Source organism: Tamandua tetradactyla, chromosome 4 (assembly GCF_023851605.1).
Source record: "Tamandua tetradactyla isolate mTamTet1 chromosome 4, mTamTet1.pri, whole genome shotgun sequence".
Classification (NCBI taxonomy): domain Eukaryota; kingdom Metazoa; phylum Chordata; class Mammalia; order Pilosa; family Myrmecophagidae; genus Tamandua; species Tamandua tetradactyla.
This window is the reverse complement of record NC_135330.1, coordinates 52727006-52749775: the sequence shown is the minus strand read 5'-3', so window position 1 is coordinate 52749775 and position 22770 is coordinate 52727006. Positions and strand designations below refer to the sequence as shown.

At 35.2% G+C, this 22770-nt stretch overlaps 1 protein-coding gene and 1 pseudogene across 5 annotated transcripts in view; both read left to right on the top strand.

The window, feature by feature from the left end:
• KCNT2 (potassium sodium-activated channel subfamily T member 2) overlaps positions 1-22770 on the top strand; it is a 450533-nt gene that overhangs the window by 80545 nt on the left and 347218 nt on the right. The window contains exon 1 of one of the 5 annotated variants that reach the window (XM_077157296.1): positions 16228-16565. The exons of the other annotated variants lie outside the window; for them this stretch is intronic. Coding sequence (XP_077013411.1) covers positions 16534-16565 — 32 coding nt within the window. The 5' untranslated portion in view covers positions 16228-16533. Of the gene's footprint in view, positions 1-16227; positions 16566-22770 lie in introns of those variants that run through there. 5 annotated transcript variants of the gene reach the window in all.
• Positions 11542-13150, top strand: LOC143679099 (DNA repair nuclease/redox regulator APEX1 pseudogene; annotated as a pseudogene).

Genomic DNA, 22770 nt, shown 5'->3' with positions numbered 1-22770 from the left:
TTTCCCACATCAGTGTTTCCAAGCCAAAACAGGACTTAGACCCATGAAAGACCCATGAAAGGCACATTGACTCCAAAGTGCCTTGGAGAGGTGATTAGGGAGGACACCAAAAGTTTCTCTGACTGCTCCCGAAAACTGAGCTTTCTTGATATGCCCAGTAAATGTAGCCTTTCAGCTTAGCATCCACTATAGGCCTGAGGAAGTGCTGCATCTTTAAATTCCACAGCCTCTGTTCCTGTCCCGGGAGGGTTGAAACAATAGCTTCCTTTGTCTGGGGTAGGTTAAACAGTAACTGCCCTCAGAGCTGGGACTCAGTGATCTGAATTCACTAATCTAAAGCTGTGATCAGCAATTAGTGCTGCCTACCTGCAGTCTGAGGGAAGAGGGTTTTCCCTCCCATACTGTCACCAACAGCTACGCAGGGACTGGATGCCACCAGCAGCCTTCCCTGAGAGTGGGGTGGACACTGGTTGCAGCCACATGAAAAGAGCAGTTTAAAGTTCTTTACTACAATTTATCCATCTTTTCCTTCCACTCCTTCCTGGGTGCTGTACAGTGTCCTTCCGGCCTCTGGAGTTTTGCAAGGGCCTGTTTAATAGTTGTTTTGGTGGGAGGACTGAGTCCTGGAACTCCTTAATCCACCATCTTCCCTGAAAGTCCTGGGAAGTTTTACTTTTAGGTTTGGCTGTAACAATTTGAAATCTCTTAATCATGTGGTGGCAAGAAAACGCCATAGTAATTGGCCATGCCATAAAATATTCTCTCTTTACTCTTGAAGTATAAATTGTGGAATGTTTTTAGGAATTTGAAGGTTGAACTCCAATCTATTGAGACTATTCTGGCAGAAGATTGAGAATTTATATTTTTGGTCCCAAATTACAAGAGTTTATGGATAAAAGGCAATTTCTGTAATTTAATTAAGGTTCATTTTAGAGACCAGCATTTAGATGATTTGCTGAATGACTTCTAGGTGTCATGGGAAAGTAAAAATTTCATACGTGCTTCCAGAATATAAAGCAGAAGCTAATAGTGTAATCTTGCCAATGCATCTTAGGCTATCAATAAGAGCTGTAATAATTACTTATCAACTGTTAATATAAGTGAGGCTAAAAATGTTCTTTTTCCTTGAGAAAGTAGTTTATTTAAATAAACACTAAAACTGTGTGTCATTAAATTGCAAAGAGATGGTAAGAGTGTGGAATAATGCTGTCCTAACTTACAGACATTTATATCACTAAAAACATGGCTGGATTCTTAAATTTTGTGCAGTTTAAAAGAACAAAGTAGTGATATTTGGAGATTTTTAGAAATGCCAGTAATGATTAAAGCATGATAAGCTTACTGAGAAATAGTCACTGTACCAATAGCTATATTTTATACATGTACAATAATAATTTAAGAAAATCCCACGAGCATGCTGTATTATCAGCAGTCATACAGTGCCTGATAACCACACATACAAGGCACTCACATATTTACTGAACAGATAGATGAATTAATGATGCCTCACTTCAGTATACTTTGTTTTCCCAAAGAAAAACCAATGATTTTCTTTCATTGCTTCTTCAATCCTCAAAAAATAGAATTATTATTCTCACTTATAGCTGAAGAATTTGAGCCAGTTTACCATGGATAATTTAAATAGATGAGTTAATTTCCATTTATATTTGTATTCTTTTTTAGTTTCTATCTTCAGTAAGTTATTTAAGAAGACTTGGAATGAAATGCTCCTGTTTAGACAAAATATGAAGCTGTAAATAATAAAACCCAAGAGATTATAACAGGGTATTTTATTTAAATTTAAATAGAGGTATTTCATGGAAGTTCCTATTTCATTTCTCAATCTGTCATCCTCTGAATACATTTTAAAGTCAAATTTTCTAGTGGACTGTGCTAGGATATTAAGCAGAATTTAGGGAAATTTTAGAATATGCAATCTCAGGCATCCAAATGAAATGTAAGTCTCACATTTTAATAAATGAATTGAGTCTCAGATTTCAGTAAAACCTCATTCTAATGATTTGCTATTATATACAGCCATAGATATTTCACCTGGTTTCCTCATGCAATTGCCTACAGTGAAAACTTGGATTACACACATATCCTCTTTGAGAATATGTTCTCTTTGAGAGAGAGGAAATCTTGAATGACCAAATCTTGTATAGGAGAAGCAGTGTCCCTAAGATTACTTGGAGAAGTAAGTAGTCTGAGCTCCTTTATTTTATTGCAGTGTTTTTTGTCATATGGTTTTAAGCCTCGATTTATAAGAAGACCTCAATAAATTGATCACTCATTTAGAGAGGAGTATTATTTAAACATCCCTTTATATATGGGTATGTTCAAATAGAGAGCAGAAGTAATTGATTTTGTCTCAACCACAGAGAATAATTAAATGTGTTAAAGAATATGTTGCTTTTGATACATTCCTGTTATTTCAATATACTAAGGTTTTTACTACTTTTACATTTTAATTTTATTTAATAAATAAAATTTTGCTAAGTATAATGAAATAAGAAGCATATGATCTCAAATTCTTATTGCATAAGAATGCAATAAGAAGCATTTGATCATATGCTTTGATCAAAGCATATGATCAAAACAATATATGCATTGTTGAAAATTGGCCCTTGTCCCACATAAAAAGCATGTTCAGGTCCCAATCCCTGGTCCTGTGGGCATGAGTCCATTAGTAAACATGACCTTTGAAGATGTTTTTAGTTAAGGTGTGCCCAAACTCAATGAGGGTGGCCCTTAATGCAGTACAATTGAAGTCCTTATAAGCAAAGGAAACTGGACAAGAAAGAGAAACCATAGGAAAAGCAAGCAGCTGGAAGTCAGTGAAACCTGGAACAGAAAGGAAAAGACGACACCATGTGCATTGCCATGTGATGGAGAAGCTAAGGAACCCTAAAGACTGCTGACCAGCCAGAAGATCCTGACCTCTGCAGGAAGCAAGGCTAGAAAGCCTCTAAAACCTTGAGCCAATAGATTGTTGTTAAGCCAATACATTGCATGATATTTGTTTTAGCAGCTAGGAAACCAAGGCATGTATCTTCTCTCTAAATTTGCTTTAACGTTTTCCTTTCTGTCTGGTTAAGAAGATTTATGTTCCAAGTTTGACTCTACAAAGAATAAATGTTAACGATGTCCAGGACATTAAGTTTGAAAAATGAGCTTAGCTGTTGAGTGGTTCTTGTTAATGTTAGTTTTGGAAACTCTGATGATGTGCAAATACATTACATGGAAATTGTAAAAATCACCAACTTTTCCTGTTTTTTTGCTTGGCTGCTACTGGCATTTATGATACTGTTCAAAGAGTCAGAATGAATTGTTCCTGGCAGTGTGGGCTGTTAGCTTAAAATCTCATGTTTTGAAACCTTGTCTTACGGAGTTAAGTTTTAAATCAGAGTATTATTTTTGTTGTTTCTCATTTTGCAATCACTGTGAAATAATAAATACAAACATGATAAGGCATCCCTTTCTTAAGATTGATGAAGACTTTGTTTACTAAGGAATTCACTTTACTTTAGAATTGAGGAAAGGAACCTTTACCACAAAAGTAGATGTCTTTGTGATTATACATAATCATAGCAATAAAATTAATTAATTTAAGCCTCCCTAGACTACCCAGATATTCCCAGTCGCCACTTTATTTAATTTCTAAATTTTGGGAAATACTGCTCCAGAATTCTTCACTTCCATCAGCTGCCATTTTAGTCTAATTACATTAAATTGCTGATATAAAGATCTATCTGATTACTTCATTGACAGAGACTGACCAACTAGAGAGTCTGTTGAAATAATTAGTGGGCTCTTAAGTTATTTTCATTATTTCAGTAAACTTATTACCAATCTACATTTTTTCCCTGATAATACCAGGCAGCCTTACTAAAAAGTGAAATTATATCAAATGTGTTTGTGGCTATTGCAAGAAAACCAGGTTAACAAATGCATGAGAAAGGAGACATTAATTAAGAGGTTTCTACATATTAGTTTCTATATTATGAAATTTACTTGCAGTCCTATTTTATTCTCAGTGACATTAGGAACCTCCATTTTGCCTAGAAAAAAGAAGGCACGAGTCACAGAATAGTTAAATAGCCTTGGTAGTTCAGAGTCCCTTAGCTGTTTATAAATACAAGTCTGTGTTGCTCCTCTTTTCACTCTTTGCTACTTTTGTCAACATTATAATCCTCAGACTGTAACATGTCCTTTTGAGAGTCTGCTTGGGGTTTCTGCTCAGTGATCTCTGAGGGCATTTTTTTCCTAATGGGGCAGGTTGAAAAGTATGGTTCCAGTTGAGTTGAATTGAAGAAAATGCTTCCAAATTTGTCAACAGCAAGTTAGCCCACACTTGTACGTGAAGGAATGGATAAACTGCCTCACCCTGCAGTCTCTCCAGCAGAATAAAAGTTATGAGGCTATTAGATGATAGGGTTATTGATAGCTTGGTAGTTATAGGTCAAGAACTTATATTCAGTATAATTGGTATTTACAGTCAATATTTGGCCTTTGATTCACTCTTTTAATTTCTTGTCTGAATCTAACAAACAACCCTGGGAAATCGGCAGGAAGCTGGAGTACAATTGGCTGCACTAACTGATAAGTAGCAGTTAGGGCAAGATCTCTCATTTCTGGCCATGGGTTTGATAGGATATCCAGTATGGACTATTTTTAAATGACTTAATATTACCAGAGGGCAGTTATTTTAATCTTAGTATATGAGATGCAAAAAGTGATTTTTATAGAGATAAGATTTTAGGAAGCAGGGTCTTGGTACAACCTGTGAAACTGATGTTACTATTTACTAATAATGTATCTTATGTGATTAGTGTTTTATTTTTATTGTATACATAGTATGTGGTCACTATTGAAAATGTGGAAAATAACTGATTAGCCACATTAACCATAAACATCCCAAAACTGCTAATAATAAGTCTAAACACATGCTAATAATTCGGTTTACAATATTTAAGATTTTTCTCTATACACAAGGAGATTTAGCAACATGTTTTTTAATGTATTTGTTGGTTTTCCTCTTAAAGGTATATTATGAATATTATTATTTTGGATTGCACAGTATTCCATCCTATTAGTATACCAAAAAAGTATTTAACCAAGTTTCTTTAATTGGACAATAATATTGCTATGATTTAAAAAAATATGGTATAACATAGCAATACATACAAAGCAAAGAAAGAAAAAGCAATAGTTTTCAAAGCACTCTTCAACAAGTAGTTAGAGAACAGATCATGGCCTATCATATCATCATCTCAGATTTCTCATTGTAGCTGCCCCAGAATATAGGAGGCTAGAAGGAATAAATATTTTTTATCATCACAATTGACTTTTTTCTTTTTTATGAAAAATAACATATATACAAAAAACCAATACATTTCAAAGCATAGAGAAACTCTTGGTTATAGAACAGATTTCAGAGTTTAGTATGGGTTACAATTCCACAATTTTAGGTTTTTACTTCTAGTTGCTCTAAGATACTGGAGAGTAAAAGAAATATCAATTTAATGATTTAGTCATCATATTTGTTTGTTAAACTCTACCTTCTCTGTATAACTCTACCATCACATTTGATCTTTCTCTCCCAGTCTTTAAGGGTATTGGGGCTGTGGCTACTCTAACTTTTTCATGTTGAAAGGGGCTGTCAGTAATATGGGGAAGGGAAATGGAACTAACTGATGTTCTGGAGAGACTGCGCCCTCTAGGTTTCAGGACTTATCTGGTCCGGGGACCCAACTGGAGGTTGTAGGTTTCTGGAAAGTTACCCTAGTACATGGAACCTTTGTAGAGTCTTATATATTGCCCAAGGTGTTCATAGGATTGGCTGGAATGGTTTTGGTTGGGGTTTGGCAAGTTATGATAGGTAGCAATGTCTAACTGAGGCTTGCTTAATAGTAACCTCCAGAGTAGCCTCTCGACTCTATTTGAAGTCTCTCAGCCACTGATACTTTATTGGTTGCACTTATTTTCCCCCTTTTGTTCAGGATGGAATTATTGATCCCATGGTGCTAGGGTTGGACTCATCTCTGAGATTCATCTCGCATGCTGCCAGGTAGATTTTCAGCCCCGGATATCATGTCTCATGTACTGGGTAGGGCAATGATTTCACTTACAGGGTTGGGCTTATAGAAAGTTAGGACAATCTGAGCAACAAGAGGTCCTTCAGAAGTAACTCTTAGGCATACTTATAGGTAGGCTAAGCTTCTGCACTACCTATATAAGCTTTACAAGAGTAAGTCTCAAGATTAAGGGCTTGGCCTATTGATTTGGGTGTGCCTAATGTTTGACACAGTATCAGGGGATTCCCTGATGTTAAAGTTTAATAGTTCCATGTTTTTTCTCCCAACCCTCAAGGGACTTTTACAATACTTTTTGATTATCTTCTTAATATATTCTAGGATATATCCAGGCATTACACACAGGATTTTAAGACCCTCATTCTTATTCTGGGCTCTCTATGTTTCAACTGTTCAAATGAGCTATCCAGACAGTTTGAGTTAGATTATGTGCTACAGAAAATTTAGGTTCCAGACAAAATAAACCTTTTTTCCTTTGGTCTCAAGAGTGGGTATGGTTCTAAAATAAAGACAATGTCTTCCTTACCCGTATGTTCTGAATCACTTAATCCCGACCTGATCATCTTCACTCTTATCTCTAAATATCAGGTTGTAGTTATATAAGACAGCCTCTTAAAATCTAGGAATGATAATTATCACTCTAGAGTAAATGTGTATTCTATAAGAGCTTACAATCTAGGCCCCTGCTATGGTTTTTCATAAGCGAAACAAGGCTATGCTGAGTAAGGCTGTCAGAAATGTCTACATCTTACTGTGTACTACTGGTATCATATTAATAGCAATATCTTCCTATACTTTGCCTTTTAATAGGATGTATGCATTTTACATATACTTTTCATTTTTATGAGTTCTTGCATGTTTATATTTTCTTTATATATTCTGTCATCCTTGTTATACCTATCCTTTCATTTATTGTGTCCCTCAATGTATCAATCAATTGAGGGCACCAGCAAAATAATAGTGACCTCTTAGATTGTGACATTTACTTTGTGCACATTTTTTATCAAAGAAAGCCCTGAGTGGTGTGATCGAAACAAGATCTGTTTATCAGTTGAAGGCATTGTGTGTTGGGAGGATGGCTCCACGGTATCACGGACTTCCTTAACATTAGCATGATTTTGTTTAACAGAGAAAAAGTGTATTTTTGAAACAAGTGATAAGTTCTGTATTTTGAACAGCAAACATCTTGAGATTTAAAATAAGTAAGCGGTTTCTACCAAGAAGCACAGAAGAGTATTATACAACTTATTTGCTATTAATGAATGCACAGTGTTCTGTAAAATAATCATGTTATCCAGTACACTGGTCTTCCTGTCTCATCAACATTGCCTTAATAGTCTGTCAAGTGATGCTGAATCAAAAATAGCATTAAAGAAAACAGAATCAGCAGCTGAAGCAGTAATATTTACATCCTATAAAATTCTTCCAAAGTAAAGGTAAAATCAAAAGATTCCATTCCTTTGGTCATACAGCAGGATTAAAGGAATTTGTGGCTGTAAACAATTTTCTTTCTCTTGAACAAATATCTAAGCAGAAGACCATAATGCTTCCACAGCTAGTTCCTTGTGGATCCACATTTGTGCCTTTTCCACGACTTCAGCCATCGGTATCTGATTCAGGAGAAAGGTACAGTAGGGTAAGCTGTGACATCAAGGGACTGAAATCATGAAAGCAGTGTTCAAATGTTTTTGTTGACATGGCTAAGTGTATAATTGTTTGTTCTTTACTTCTTTCTTTGTCTAAAATAGAGTACTTTTAGACATCTGCAGTTTCAAATGAATTTGTATATCCTGTTTAAAATAAATTTATTTTCATGCTCAACAAGAAATAAATGTTGCAGAAAATTTTCTTTAAAATTAGTAATATTCAGTTCAGCCGTTTATTTCTGAGCTCCCTTATAATAATTGAGTATATAAGGTGTATCCCTACTTTATTATCTGATTGTTCTAAATCAACATTCTTTAACATTATTATTTCTCTAACATTATTACTCAAATGGAAAATATGTTTTGTTCTAAAATATAGTCATTCTAACATATCAGCTTTGCAAAATTATTTTAAGAGTTAAATATTTATTTATAGCATTATTTTAAGCATGGAATTATGAGGAAATTTAATGCGCAATTGTACCATGCCTGACTTTTTCTGCTTTTGAATGACTGGAATAGGTTTCTTTTAAAATGCCTGCTTCTGTTTCTTTTATCAGTACATTTTAGGCCAGGCTACTAGAATTGCAGATGGAATTGTTACAAATACATTGATGTCACCAGTCAAGGGAATGATTCTGCCTAATGAGCAAAGGAAGTGCTAACAAATTTTTTTTATTACTGACGAACAGCTGTAAGTCAGCAAGATGAAAACTTCCATAAAAGGGAAAACCTCAACTCCATTAATGATTGCGTTTTTTACGATGAACACTTAAAACAAAAAAGCTTTTCCTTAAATGGGCTATGATAAAGTAACTGGGTAATAACCCATAAAAAGTAAAGATTTATTGCATTTCTTATTGACTTTTTTGTCAATAGCTCCTTTTTGGTTTGTATATCATTGGAAGCTTAGAGGCCAGTTTACATGATTTCTATTTGATTTTTGCTTGAGCAGCAAGATGATTAAGAGAAGTACGGAAAGACATCGCATTTAATTTGTTTTTGCATTTAAAATAGCAGCATAGAATTTTCTGTTCTGCTTAGAGGAAAATATAGAACAATAAAACTAGTGGTATCGAAAGACCACTTCTCAATCTTTGTGAATACTTGAGCCAACCCAGGATTGTCACATTGGAAATACAAAGTTTCGTTCAGAGTAATTCTACTTTTGATTTTTTCACTTTTCAGAGAATATTATCATAGGTAAATCAAAACGATATATGTTTGTGTAGATTTACAGTAATTACAGAACTGATGAATTAAGCAAATAAAGAAATTATTTTAAAATGAGACAAGATAATTTGTCATAAAAAAGCATAAGCTTTTAATTTTTTATCTAGAGGTATATGTAATAGGTATCATCATCTCCTATAGAAATGGGTAATGAGACCATTAAATGGTGACATGATGACTGTCTTTCCATTATTGACCATTACCTTATTTTTTCAAAAAGTGCTTACTGAAGGTAGTTACTTGTAATCTACATGAGGCTAAGAAAATTGGTAACTTAAAAGGAGTGTAGAAATGGCAGACAAAATCAGAAGGAATTTATAGAATGTAAACATTTCAGCTTCAGCTGCTGATTCGAATTTCTTTAATGCTATCTCTGCTTCAGCATTATGTCTTGACAGGCTATTACGGAAATGTTGATGAGGCAGGAAGACCAGAGTGCTGGTTAACATGATTATTTTCAGAGCTCTGTGCATTCATTAATAGCAAATAAGTTGTCATGATATGTTTTCAGTTCTTGCTTTTGTTGCTTTGTGTGAAAGACATGTCTCTGTCCAACTCTTAATTTCTCTGGGTTTCAAGTTACTGTCTATAAATAAAATTATATATGTCTAAGGAATTTCTTATATAGGTGACTGTGATACTTTGCATCTAGAGTTTACAAGATAAAGTGTAAGAAAAGAGAGAGTCTTCAAATCCATTTTAACTCCATGTAAAATTCCACTTTTAATAAATCCCTGTTTTATGACTTACTAACAGTGTGATCTGGGGGACTTAGTGAACCATTTGACGTTCACCAATCTCATCTGTCTAATGAGAGGCATATACCAGGCATATATTAAAATGCCGTGATCCAATTACTTAAAATAGTATGACTGATTAATATAATACAAGTGAAGTTTGGAAATGAAAACGTTCATTGGTTATAAAATTTTTTTATCTTGTTCATATATGTTATTTGAGATAATGTTTCTTCTTTCATTTCAACTTTATACTTATTTATCAATTTTTTACTCTCTGTCAGGCGCAGAACTAGGATAAAGCAGTTGGGCTAAATAAATGTTGGAGATGCACATGTGGTAAAATAGATTTCTTGAATAGTTTCTCAACCTCCAAATTAGACCTTTTCATGGCAACTCCTGAAATAAACAAATTAAGAAGTAGATTTAATATCTGCAGATGATAGTGAGAAACTCTACCTTTTGTATAATGTACTTCTGAATTTAAATTATGTTATATCATGTGCACCAGGCAGTTTTCTTCACATTAAATTATTTAAACTAATTGAAACCTTTCAAATTGTAAATTTATATTTTTATTTAAATGGTAGTTTCTGAGTAATTAAGCACATATCCCTTATATACTAGAAATATACTTTCAGATAGCACATGCTGATTCACAAGTGGAATAATGGTTTCCTCTTAATATTATTCCCCACGAAAGAAATTCAAACAGCTTTTAAAGTACTTGAAATTCTAAAGATAATGGCCTCATTTTCACAAAATTCGTTAGATAATTAGTATCGTTCACTTACATCACCTGTTTTGGTAGTGAAGTGTCATTATTTACACAGGAATAATTCTGTGTAGTTTTAACTGACTTTATTGTGGTGTGATCTCTTTCTATGTCTGTACTTTCAACCTTGTGATAGTAATACTCTATACTTCAATAACCAGAGGCAAATTATTGAAACTAGTAAATGGCTCTCATAAATCCTATGGGGTCTACATTTTCCCCTTAAAATAAGTAAAAGAGATACTTTGCCATTTCAAAGCCCTTTTGTTCCTTTTACAAGAATTTTTGAGGAACACACTATAGAACCAATTCATTGAGAGAAATGTGGAAAAGTGCCAAGATAGAGCTGTTCCTTTGTTTGGTAACATTTGAACTGCGGTCAAGAATACATTGGCTCATCCAAGTAACACTACAAGGTAGGCCGGACCAAGAGTTAGACGCGTGCTACTTCATAATAGATATATATGTTGTTCAAGTATATATTAATATATTCATATAACATATGAATATAATGTATTCATTTTGCTCATTATATATATATATATATGTCCATTATATATATATATATATTTAGAAGTGAACATTTGAGCATCTAAATGGTGATATATACATATGTGCATGAGTATACACACACTCACATATACACACACACACAACTATCTTCAACTCTATACCTGTGTACTCAGCTATCAACTCGACCTTTCTTCCTAAGACTCCATTCGTGTAGCTAGAGTAGTTAGATTTTGCATAGAAATCTAAAATCTACTATATCTAGCACTGAGGTCATTATCTGTCTTCCCATCCTTTTCTGACAATAAAAACCTATAATTGCTAACCCTTTCCTGGCATTAGCTATCCTGGTAAATGACCCACACTTAATCAGGTACTTGAGTCAGAAACCTGGAGGTTTCCTTCCTGTTCCTCTTCATCAAAAGGACCTTGAATATCCAATAGATCACCAAACTATCTTCTTTCTATTCTTAAATAAGTATTTTTGGATTTTTTTTCCCATTTACTTATAATCATTTTTCGGTACTCCTTGGGTTTTCTCATAGCTAATCTTGGCTACTATTAACTATTCTGACTGAACCTTCAAAAACCACAAATGCTTGACAAATAACTCTCTATTTAAGTAACTCTCCTTTACTTTTAAAATCTAAGTTCAAACTCTTTAATGTGATTTACAGAACACTGCTACCCTTTTATCATCACCTTGCCTCAACTTTTCTACTCCAATTCCTCCAATATAAAATAGATGAAAATTGAAAGACTCTTTAATGCAAATTCTTATTTATGTTGAAACTTAGTATTTGGTTTAGAAGACAGTTTACTTAACCTGAAATTAGGAGCTTGGTAGTCTTCCATCCCTATAGCTAGAGATACAAGTAGAATGAGACATAGTGTTCTCCATTCTTTGTGCCAGGACAACGCCATAAAAATTTTGCTTCAGGGGTAATGTGAACAAGTACCAAAGGGCTTTCATTTTAGAAAAAGTGTGAGGAAAGGGGAATGGTGGCAGAAGATGGAGAAGAGCCCAAAATGGAGCCAGAGACCAAGAGCAGTAAGATAAGAGCAAAGAAAAATGAAAGGGGCAGCAGGAAAGGGGCCAGTCCTGTATAAGGACACCCCAGATTGGAATACTCACCTAGTGGCAAACATGCCACAAACAAGGTCTGTTCCTAGGATGTGGATGGGTTTTGGTTCTGGCTTAAGAAGAAAGGTTTAGTTTGGGTAAAAGAAGAAGCCCCAGATACCCTGCATCTACAAGAGACCAAATGTTCAGAGAACAAATTACCTGCTGAATTTCAGGACTTGCTTGGATTATCCCATCAGTATTTATCTGCACCTTTAGATAAGGAAAGTTACAGTGGTGTGGGCCTATTTTCCTACCAGTGCCCATTCATCATCTCATACAGCATAAGCAGGAAAGGACATGATCAGGAAGGTCATGTAATCAAGGCTGAATTTGATGCATTTGCAATGGTAACAACCTATGCAGGGTGGGGTCTGGTGCAGCTGGAGTACCTGCTGCACTGGATGAAGACTTCCATTAGATCCTAAAGGACTTAACTTCCCACCAGTCTCTTGTACTATTTAGGAACCTCAGTGTGGCTGACAAAGAGATTGACTTTCACAATCCCAGTGGAAACAAAAAGAATGCTTCTTCGCCCCACAAGAGCACCAAGGCCTTAGGGATTTGCTGCAGTCTGTGCCATTGTTTGACAGCTTCCGGCATCTCTATGATGAGTGCTACTTCATAATATATATATATATATGTTGTTCAAGTATATATTCATATATTATATTCATATAATAATTCATATATTATATTCATATTATATGAATATAACCTATTCATACTTTCCATTATATATATAAATTTAGAAGTGAACATTTGGACATCTAAATGGTGATATATACAGTATGTGCATTTATCACATGTATGCTTACACTTTTTGGACCTATATGTTGAATGCTCAATCCAAAACCTTTGGCTGGCACCTTGATTGTTTTTTGTTGTCCTACTCTTACTTACCTGCCTCATGTGACAGCAAGATCTATTCCAAGGCCCTAATATATAATGTATCCCATCATGTTGTCCCTAGCACTGTGAGACCTCTGCCCCAAAATCACTCAACCTGGGAAATGATCTCCTTAAACTAGTATTTCTTTAAAGATATTTCTCTCTAGAGAAATCTTCACTGTATTTCCTTCCTGAAAATAATATGAATATTCCATCTAGGCTCATAGTACAAGATTTATATTCCTACCTTGTTCTTTTAAGCCCAGGGTTTTAGTTTTATGTGTGTTCTTTCCATATTAAGCAAGTTACTGCTATCCTTTGACATGTACATGTGAAAATAAAGAGCCAGAGTTTAAGCAAAAAAAAAAAAGTAAAATGAAATTTTGATAATTAGGAACTACCTCAATAAGCAGATACCTAAAATACTAAATGAAATAGTAGAAATATTGGTTGACAATGAAATCTTAGTACATTTATCCTTAATATGAAACTTGCTATATTTTAATCATACCGTGTTTTATGCATTTAAAGCACTGACCTTAAATGATATAGCATTATTCTGAGCACTATATAAGCTGAATTTTGTGAAATAGTAAAAATCAACATAGAATATGGTGATAGTGGTAAGGTAATTGTTTATTTCCTAGTTTCTTTAGTGAACATCAGTTATTTCACACCACTTGGCATTTATTTTCTCATGATTAGTTACCATTGTTAACTTCTTTCTGGGAAACCACCTTCCCTCACTTTCAGTCCATAACCCTTAAGTACCCTCTCCCCTGGTCCCTTATCCTAAGACCTCAATTTGAGGTTGAAGAATGTAACCAAGCCTGGCTGGGTTTGCTTAAGTTTCCCAAATGCAATATGTCAGAAATCGGTTAGCTTTTCTAGAGGGGGTCTATTAAGTTACAAGTTACTATTCTAAGGCCTTGAAAATATTCAAATTAAGGCACCAAAAAGAGGATGCCTTCTCTCAGGAAAGATTGATCACATCTGGGGATTCTTTGTCACGTGGGTAGGCACATAGCTACATCTGCTGTTCTTCTCTCCCAGCTTCTGGGTTCAAATGGCTCTCTCAGCTCTTTCTGCATCTCCAGGTGTCCATGTGCTCTCCAAAATATCCCTTTCTTAAAAAGACTCCAGTAAGCAGATTTACAACTCACCTTGAATAAGCAGGGTCACATCTTCTTGGAATCAACCTAATCAAAAGGTCCCACCCAACAATAGGTCTACACCCACAAGATTGGGCTAAAAGAATGTGGTTTTTCTGGGTTATATAACAGTTTCAAACTAGCACATTCCACCCTCTAGACTCCAAAAAGACATGTTCTTTCCATATATAAAATGCATTCATTCTATCACAATATCACAAAAACCTTAAACTATTTCAGTAATAATGCAAATACAATACTAATTAAAAAAACAGAACAAACTCTTATCAAAGTCAGTTACAGGCATGGTCTTTTCTAAGACAAGATACTCCTCTGGCTGTGGACCTGTGAAACTCAGAACAGTTTCTGCTTCCAATGCAGAAAGGAAAGACAGCCATAGGATAAACATTCCTATTTCCATTGGGAGAAATTAAAAGGAAAATGGTTAGAACCCAAACAGTTCTGCAAACCAGCAGGGAGAACTCCATTAGATTTTAGGTCTGAGAATCATTTATTGAATGACGTTTCATCCTCTGGGTTTGGGAGAGTGGCAGCCTTTACCTTTTCTAAGGACTTACACAGCAGCCCTGTTCTCTCCAAACACTGGTAGGAGGCTTATAACATTGGGGAGCACTAGAGATAACACCTTGTTCTGGTTCCCACCCTCCTCAAAGCCTCTGGATGGCACATGGACTCTCTTCCATCTCCAAGGCACATGCTCAACCCTTTCAGAACAATGGGGTGGTGAGTGCTAGGCTCTCCCAAATCCTCTGAGAATGTGCTCCACCCTCTTGGAGGCCTGAAGTGGCAACACTCTACCCTCTGCTTCTGGAGCAAACTCACCCTCTCTGCATACATGGATGGGTCCTCTCTCCTAGCTCAAGATTTTCTCTCCAGACCATAACTTCCTTGCTTCTGGCTTTGAAGTAATTTTTCCTTTAATTTGTTCCTTTTCTATCCCTTTAAGTCTAGACAGCTGTGGTTCCATTTATACAGATTCCACAACACTCTTGTGGTTTTCCATGCAGTATACAGGGATCAAAACCATCAGAAAGTCCATTTGTAGACTTTACACAAATCCTTTCTGGATAACTCCATCTCCAATCCTGGATTGTGCTAAAATGGCTGACTGGTTCCATATTTGGGTAAATCCTCAGGTGGAGCACTATTCTCTAGAGACTCATTCATTTGCCAAAAGCTCAGAATTTTCCAAAGTTTCAGTTTCTGATTTCTTTGTACCCAAGAGTTCAGTTCTCAGCTTATCTATATCATTTCACATTTTACTGTAAGTTTCAAGGAGAAGCCAGTCTGCATTTTCCACAATTATTTGGGAAATCTCTTCAGCTAAGTATACAAGTTCATCTCTTTCAAATTCTACCTTCTATCCAACACCAGGATTTTAATTTTGCAAAAATTCTCTGCCATTTTAAAACAAGCATTGTCTTTCTTTCATTTGTCAGTTTCTCATTCATCATTTCTGTCTAATGCCTTATCAGAGGCATCTTTAGAGTTCACATTTTTACCAACGGTCTGTTCAAAAGCAATTCAGGCCTTTTCTATCAAGCATATCACAATTCTTCCAGAATCTTCCCCTTAGTCATTTATAAAGCCATTCCAGAATTTTTGGTATTTGCAAAATGTGGCACCCCACTTCTCTGGTACCAAAATCTTTTTCGGTTGGCTAAAGCTGCCAAAATGCAATATATGAGAAATGGGTTGGCTTTTATAAAGGGGATTTATTAAGTTACAAGTTACAGTTCTAAGGCCATGAAAATGTCCAAATTAAGGCATCACCAAGAGGATACCGTCTCTCAAGTTAAGGTTGATCATGTCTGGGGTTTCTCTGTCACATGGGAAGGCATATGGCTACATCTGCTATCCTTCTCTTCCAGCTTCTATATTCATACGACTCTCTCAGCTCCTTCTGCCTCTTTCTGTGTGCTCTCTAAATGTCCTTCTCTTAAAGGACTCCAGCAACTGAATTAAGACCCACCTCGAATAGGTGGGGTCACATATCCATGGATACAAACTAATCAAAAAGTCCTGCCACAATTGGGTGGGTCATATCCCCATGGAAACAACCTAACCAAAAGGTCCCATGTAACAATAGTATGGCCCCACAAGATTGAATCAAAAGAATGTGGCTTTTCTTAGGTACATAGCAGTTTCAAACCAGCATAAAGGCTAAGACAATCAAAGAAATTTATTCCCTGTCCTCAATGTTTAATTTATGGCTATATATATGGCATGAGCTGATCTATTAGGCACAAAGGAAATTTTGTTTGAAATTCAGCTAAAGAGTTGTTTCTGTTTCTAACTGGACTTAAGCTGGCAGATGTGATTTCTGGAGCAGATGCAGACATCTTGCTACCATGGGGGAAAATCTATTTCTAAATAAAGCAAGGTAAGCAAAGTTGGGAGGTGTAAAAATATCAGGTTTTGGTGACATTGATGAACTGCTATTTCAAGTCATGCCTGCAGTTGTCTCCATCCTGGCACTTTTCACATATGAGGGACCTTAAAATTATTTTTGATTTAAGCTAGTTTTTTGTTGTTATTGTTACTTGCAAATCAGAGTCCTATATGATATAGTATAACAAATTATATAGTCACTTCAGGCATCCCAACAAATTATTTTAAGAATTAAAGATACACATGTAAGATTTAGTATTGTTTTGGTTTGCTATAGCTACCAAAATGCAATATACCAGAAATGAAATAGCTTTTATAAAGGGAATTTATTAAGTTGCAAGTTTACAGTTTTAAGGCCATAGAAATATCTTAACTAAGACATCCAGGGAAAGATACCTTAACTCCAAGGAAAGGGCCAGTAATGTTCATGTTATCTCTCTCATCTGGAAGACCGATGGTAATGTCTTCTAGCTTTCTCTACCAGCTTCTCCTTTAAAGGACTTCCCCAGGGTAGTTTTCCTTCTGAATCCCCCGAGGTCTCCGACTGTGTGGTCTCTGTTAGCACTAAAGGATTTTCCAAAATGGTTTCCTCTTAAAGGGCTCCAATAAACAATCCCACCTTGAATGGGTAGAGACACATGTGTATGAAAACCTGATCAAACTATCTAATAAAAAGTTACCACCAATAATCAGATAGGTCACATCTCCATGGAAACACTAAAAAAGATCTTACCCAGCAGTGTTGAAAGACTATTAAAGAACTTGGATTTTCTGGAATACACAATAGTTTCAAACCAGCATGAATGTCTTGATTACTGCAGATTTTATTAATTCCTCATATATATTAGATTTTTTTGGTATATATCTATGTATCTGAACTACCTCAGAAATTTCCATTACCTCTAACAATAATATTTTTTAAATGTAAAATATTTTTCAGCATATATCTAGTTTGCGGTGGGCCTCTAACTCATTTATGGACAACTAAATTAGTTTAACACTTGTTAACATGAAGTAATGTATAAATTTGCAAAAATCTTAGAATGCATAAAATAAGTAATTCTTAAACATACCTGAAAAAATAAAAGCTGGTTTGAAGTGAAATTATCCAGTACACATTCTTTCTATATAAACATGTTTGTTAAATTTAATTTATAGAGAATTTTGTATTCTGTAGTGTATGTCAGACAATACTACACACATTACTGGTATTTCCTTTTTTTCTTCAAGTGGTACAATATGTGATTCTATCTTTAAGAGCATAAATCCCTTGGCATTTGGTTTTCAATTATTTTCACAAGTTTTTCTACAGTTTTTAAGTTCATGTCAACTTTTTTTCCACTCCTAAAGAGAAACTTTTTTGTTAATAGAGTCAATTTGTGCTAATTTTTATTAATGTAAAAATGGAATATATATTTTCACAGATCTGTATATTTATATTCTAGAAATATAAGCATGCTGCATATTTCTTAGTATTTTTCAGAGTTGATCATCTGTTCTCTAGTGTGGAATGAGTGCCTCTTAATGCAAACCTAGCAACCTTGACTCTAGAGTTTCTGAGTTCTGCTGGAAGCGTCTGAGTTATGGAAGTAGCTGTGCTATATATTACCATAGCTGTGTTGTTAGTAAAAGTCTCCTCATCTCAGGAATGTTGGAAGGGTCCTGCAACAGAATTTTCATGGTTTCTGTCCATGAATATTGAAAATGACCTAGAATTTTCCCCAGTGTTCCTTTAGTATTTTAAAACATATTTTAAAATAAATTTCTTAAACCAGAGACATGGATTATGACAAGAGGTTAAATCTCTAGAATGGACTCAGTCATTGCTTAAGGTTCATTAGCTATTTGAAATGGGTTATATTCTTATTGTTTCCCTCTAGCATCTCTTTGATGATTGAAAATACAGACTTTTTTTGGCAATTATTTCATGAATCTAAAAGGCAGTTTAGCAGAATTACTAAAGTGACATATATATACGTATATCTATAATTAAGGATTTATTAACATGTAAAAGAAAAAAATCCACAAATAGATGGAAATAAACTACTTTTGTTTTCATATAGAGAAGTGATTGACTAAGTACTTAAATATATAAGGTAATATCTTATTTAAATGTTTGAGTGAATATTTGAGTACATGTTTAAATAATGAACACATTTAACCACATATTACCAGTAATTTATGTGAAGCAAAATAATTATTCTGAATGTCTCAACAAGGAAAATAGTTTTTATTTTCAGCGATGCTTCTCTCAGAAGGAAAAACATAAAAGAGAATACTATTGATTCCTTTGGCAGACTATGGAGGGGTGATTAAAAGAGTTTGCGGGGTAGAAAATCCAATTAAGCCTCAACATGAAAAGTATTAAGAGAGGATGATTGAAAATTAGAAAAATATGCAGAAAAGATGAAAAAAGTAAGAACAAAAGAAACAAACTTTTATGCAGGAAATTCAAATCAACTCTCAACATATGCATTAGGTTCCTAATATGTGTACCTCACGCTGGTTTATGTTCAAAAAGCACAATCAAAATGAACAAAACTCATACAGTTCCTATTCTTAGAATTTTAGAGATGAACAGAGCCATTATGAGCAGCTTTGGAGGGACACATTGCTAGAAATATGCCCTCAAGTCAACTCTTTGTGAGGCTCATAGTTGGATGTTATTAATGATTCCTTCCATCTGGTAGCTTCCTGCCTATTTCTATCTGTTTTTCCTAATTATTATTGTAAAGCACAAAGTGAAACTTTTTCAATTTCCTCAAATTTAAAATTATTTAAATGGATTTGTCCCACCTTTATATTCCTGTATCCTTTTCCTGTGGTATAAAATCAGTTGTTTTTCTCTAAGATCTGTTTGGAAGATACAGGCCATTAAACTGATAATGTCAATGCATTGTAATAATTACTGTGGTGGAAGAAATAGAGGGCACTAAGTAAGAATATACATTCATTTAGCTAGGACTTTGGAGATAAACTAAGTTCAGGTGACATCTGAAATGAAAACTAAAGGAAGGAATGTAAGGCCTAGAAGCAAGGCAAAAGAATATTTTTAATTTAGAAGTCATTGATTTTTTTTAAGGTCCTGTTGAACATTTTTATTGAAAGGTAGAGTGACCCATAAACTGAAAAGCTTATATAACTTTCATGGTAATTAAATTTGGTTGAGGAAACAAAGAGGTATTATGATATGCTGGATTTTTCATATCCATAGCAAATCAGAAGTATGCATTCTTAAATTATCATATGTGTTCTCCCTTTTGGAGCAAGGTTATTTGGGAGTTTCTGTTTCCCAGCATAGTTGCCAGATGGCGGCAGCCGCAGCTTTCCAGCCTCTGCATGCTGATAGTTGTCAACTCTGGGTGCTAACGGGGTGTTAAAAGCAACTATTGCAGAGTAACTTTTATTCTTTATATAGTAGTGAGCATCCACTGTATTCTGGGTGCTATGCTAGGCACTGGGTTACAATTTCAAGCAAAAATTGATACATTCTCTTTAGTAGAGCTTGAGGTTTAATGAGGCTTTTCGAAGCTATGAGTTTTATTCTCCCTTAAGACAATTCTTAATTTTTATAGAACCTTGGTTGCCACCATTGCAGTTAATTTGGGTTAGGAGAGGATAGGCATGAGGAAAATTAGCAGGTGAAATGAGAGTGCCTCCTTTCTCAGTCACAATCGTGTGATGGGGAGAAGAAAGTGGGTGATCATTTCCTTTCAAATAATGTAATTGTCATTAAATTCATATAACATTTAATAAAAAGTAATTGCCAATATCTCAGTTTGGGTTCTCCCAGTAGACAGTGAGACTGAAGATGTTTACTGGGAACAAACCCTTGTGAAAAGGAAGAGTGATGTCACTATACATCACTCACACCAGAGATCCATTCTGGCAGTTTTTACAGTTATCTAATTAAATGTCATGCCTTAAAATAGAAGACTTTGCACTTCACAGTACTTTCAACAATGTGAAGTAATTTGCTGTTTTGTTTGTAAATTAATAAATGGGTGAAGCCTCCTTTTGAGTTCACTATTTCTATTTATAATTTCAAGTTGCATTTTGCTTTGCTTTCCCCTGAATTGCTTTAAATTTTAACCTGGAGGTAAGTTTAAATATCTTTAAGTCGTTAGTTCTAGTGCTTACTGAACATGATCATTAGAAGCAATTTTTCTTCTTTAGTATTCTGCTAAAAGATTTTTGCTATTCAAAAAGTTCCAGAGAATAATTTTAATATGTGCTCAAGTGAAAAAAAGATTCAGGTATAATGTCATGATTTTTGGTTAGAAGCACAAGGACAGTTTTGTGGTCAGCATAGATGGGAGAGAAGTTTCCAGGGAAAAGAAGATGAGAATAGGTAATTCAGTTTTTGATATGCTGAGCAGAAAATTGAGTTTGCAGTTGAATATTTAGGTTTGGGAAAGAGATCTGGGCTGGAGATATAATTTTGGCAGTCATGCATATATTGATGAAATTTCAAGGAAAGATCACTACTTTTGGACAACAGTACTACTTTTTTTTTTAGCCTAGGCAGGCACCAGGAATTGAACCCAGGTCTCCGGTATGGCAGGTGAGAACTCTGCCACTGAGCCGCTGTGGCCCCCCCAACAGTGCTACTTTTAATGTGGTTGAAAAAAGAGAACTACTTTTAAGAACGTAAGAGAAAGAATAAGCCAAGGATACTCCGAAGGAATATCCTGTTATGTAGGGGATAAAAGACAAAAGAGGAGAAAACCATGTACTGGAAATCCAGGATGAGGAAGTGATCAGATGGGTCAAATGCAGATAGAAGAACTGAAAATGAGGACTGAGACCCGACTTCTGTGTTTTGCCGTGCAGAGGTCACTGATGACCTGTATAATTACAGATTTGGAGGAGAGGTGGAGTGAGCTTAAGAGAGAACCAGGGGTATGAAATTGGAGAGAGCAAATTCAGGTTCATTGTTAACAAGGCTCAGTCATTCTCTGTCTTCCATTATGTTCCACTCAGAACCGTGGCTAAGGGAGCCAAGAATGCCTACCATCTGTTTCTGCTGTGCAGGACTTTTCCTAATTCATATACTACAAATGTTAACTTCCAGGACCCTGGCTCTCTGTAGGGGAACTCTGACATCTCAGCAAGTCTATGGCCTTTCAAAACACAAACTCAATACCACAAGGGATTGGCAAATATACCCAGGTGAACAGCAGCTTCAGTGCTAGCTTAAGTCTCTGGGTTCTTGTTTTCTTGTCTTTTCTAGCCTTCAAGGATTTCCTTTACTTTCCTGCTAGCTAAGCCATGAATGTTAAAAAGGGTGTCTGTGTGCATGTGTGTGTGTATGTGTGTGTCATAATGATTTGTTTAACTTTTTTTAGGTGTTCCCTTTTGGGAGGGTTTCACAGGACATCTGGCCTACCATATTGTCAGAAGAAGAATCCTGAATTACTTTAAAACTTTTTTTATGGTAAAACAATTTGCTCTTATTTATATGTTGTCAATTTAATCCTAATCAGTTGCTTGTTTTCTGATCAAGCAGAGTTGTCATTACATTCATATAACATTTAATAAAAAAGTAAGTGCCGGCATCTCAGTTTGGGTTCTCCCAGCAGATACTGAGACTGAGGATGTTTACTGGGAACAAACCCCTGTTACAGGAAAGAGGAAGAGGCTGCATTGGGCAGAAGAAAAAGCTGAATTTAGAAACTAGTCCAATAAAACTTCACCCATCTGGAGGGAAGTTCTGAAGTGCATATTGCCTGGCATAGTGTTCCTTGTTGGGCCAAAATGACTAGGTCTTTATATCCTCATTTCTATCAGTTGCCACTTGTGGGCTGACCTGGGAAAGGCATGACTTCAGACAAAGCTGCTTTTGATAGCTGAGCTAGACCCTGAAGTTGCCAATAGCTAAGATTATTTGTTGACTATTGTCTCTGCAGCTGGGCAGCAAGTTCTTCTTTGAAACAGGAGGGATCTGGATGGCCCATTTCCTTGTCTATCACAGCCAGTTACATGACTCTCAATACATGATAGAGACTTAGGAAATCGTATTTGCTCACTAAATTACCTGAAACTGAAGTCATAAGCATTTCTTTCTCATGTTAACAAATTTACTCAATCAATTTCTACAATGTCTATTCAACTGTGGTGAATAAAACGCATTCTATAATCTGTTTAAGTGTGTTTATAGTCAGGAAAAAATTTTAAAAAGTAAATTGGATTCATAT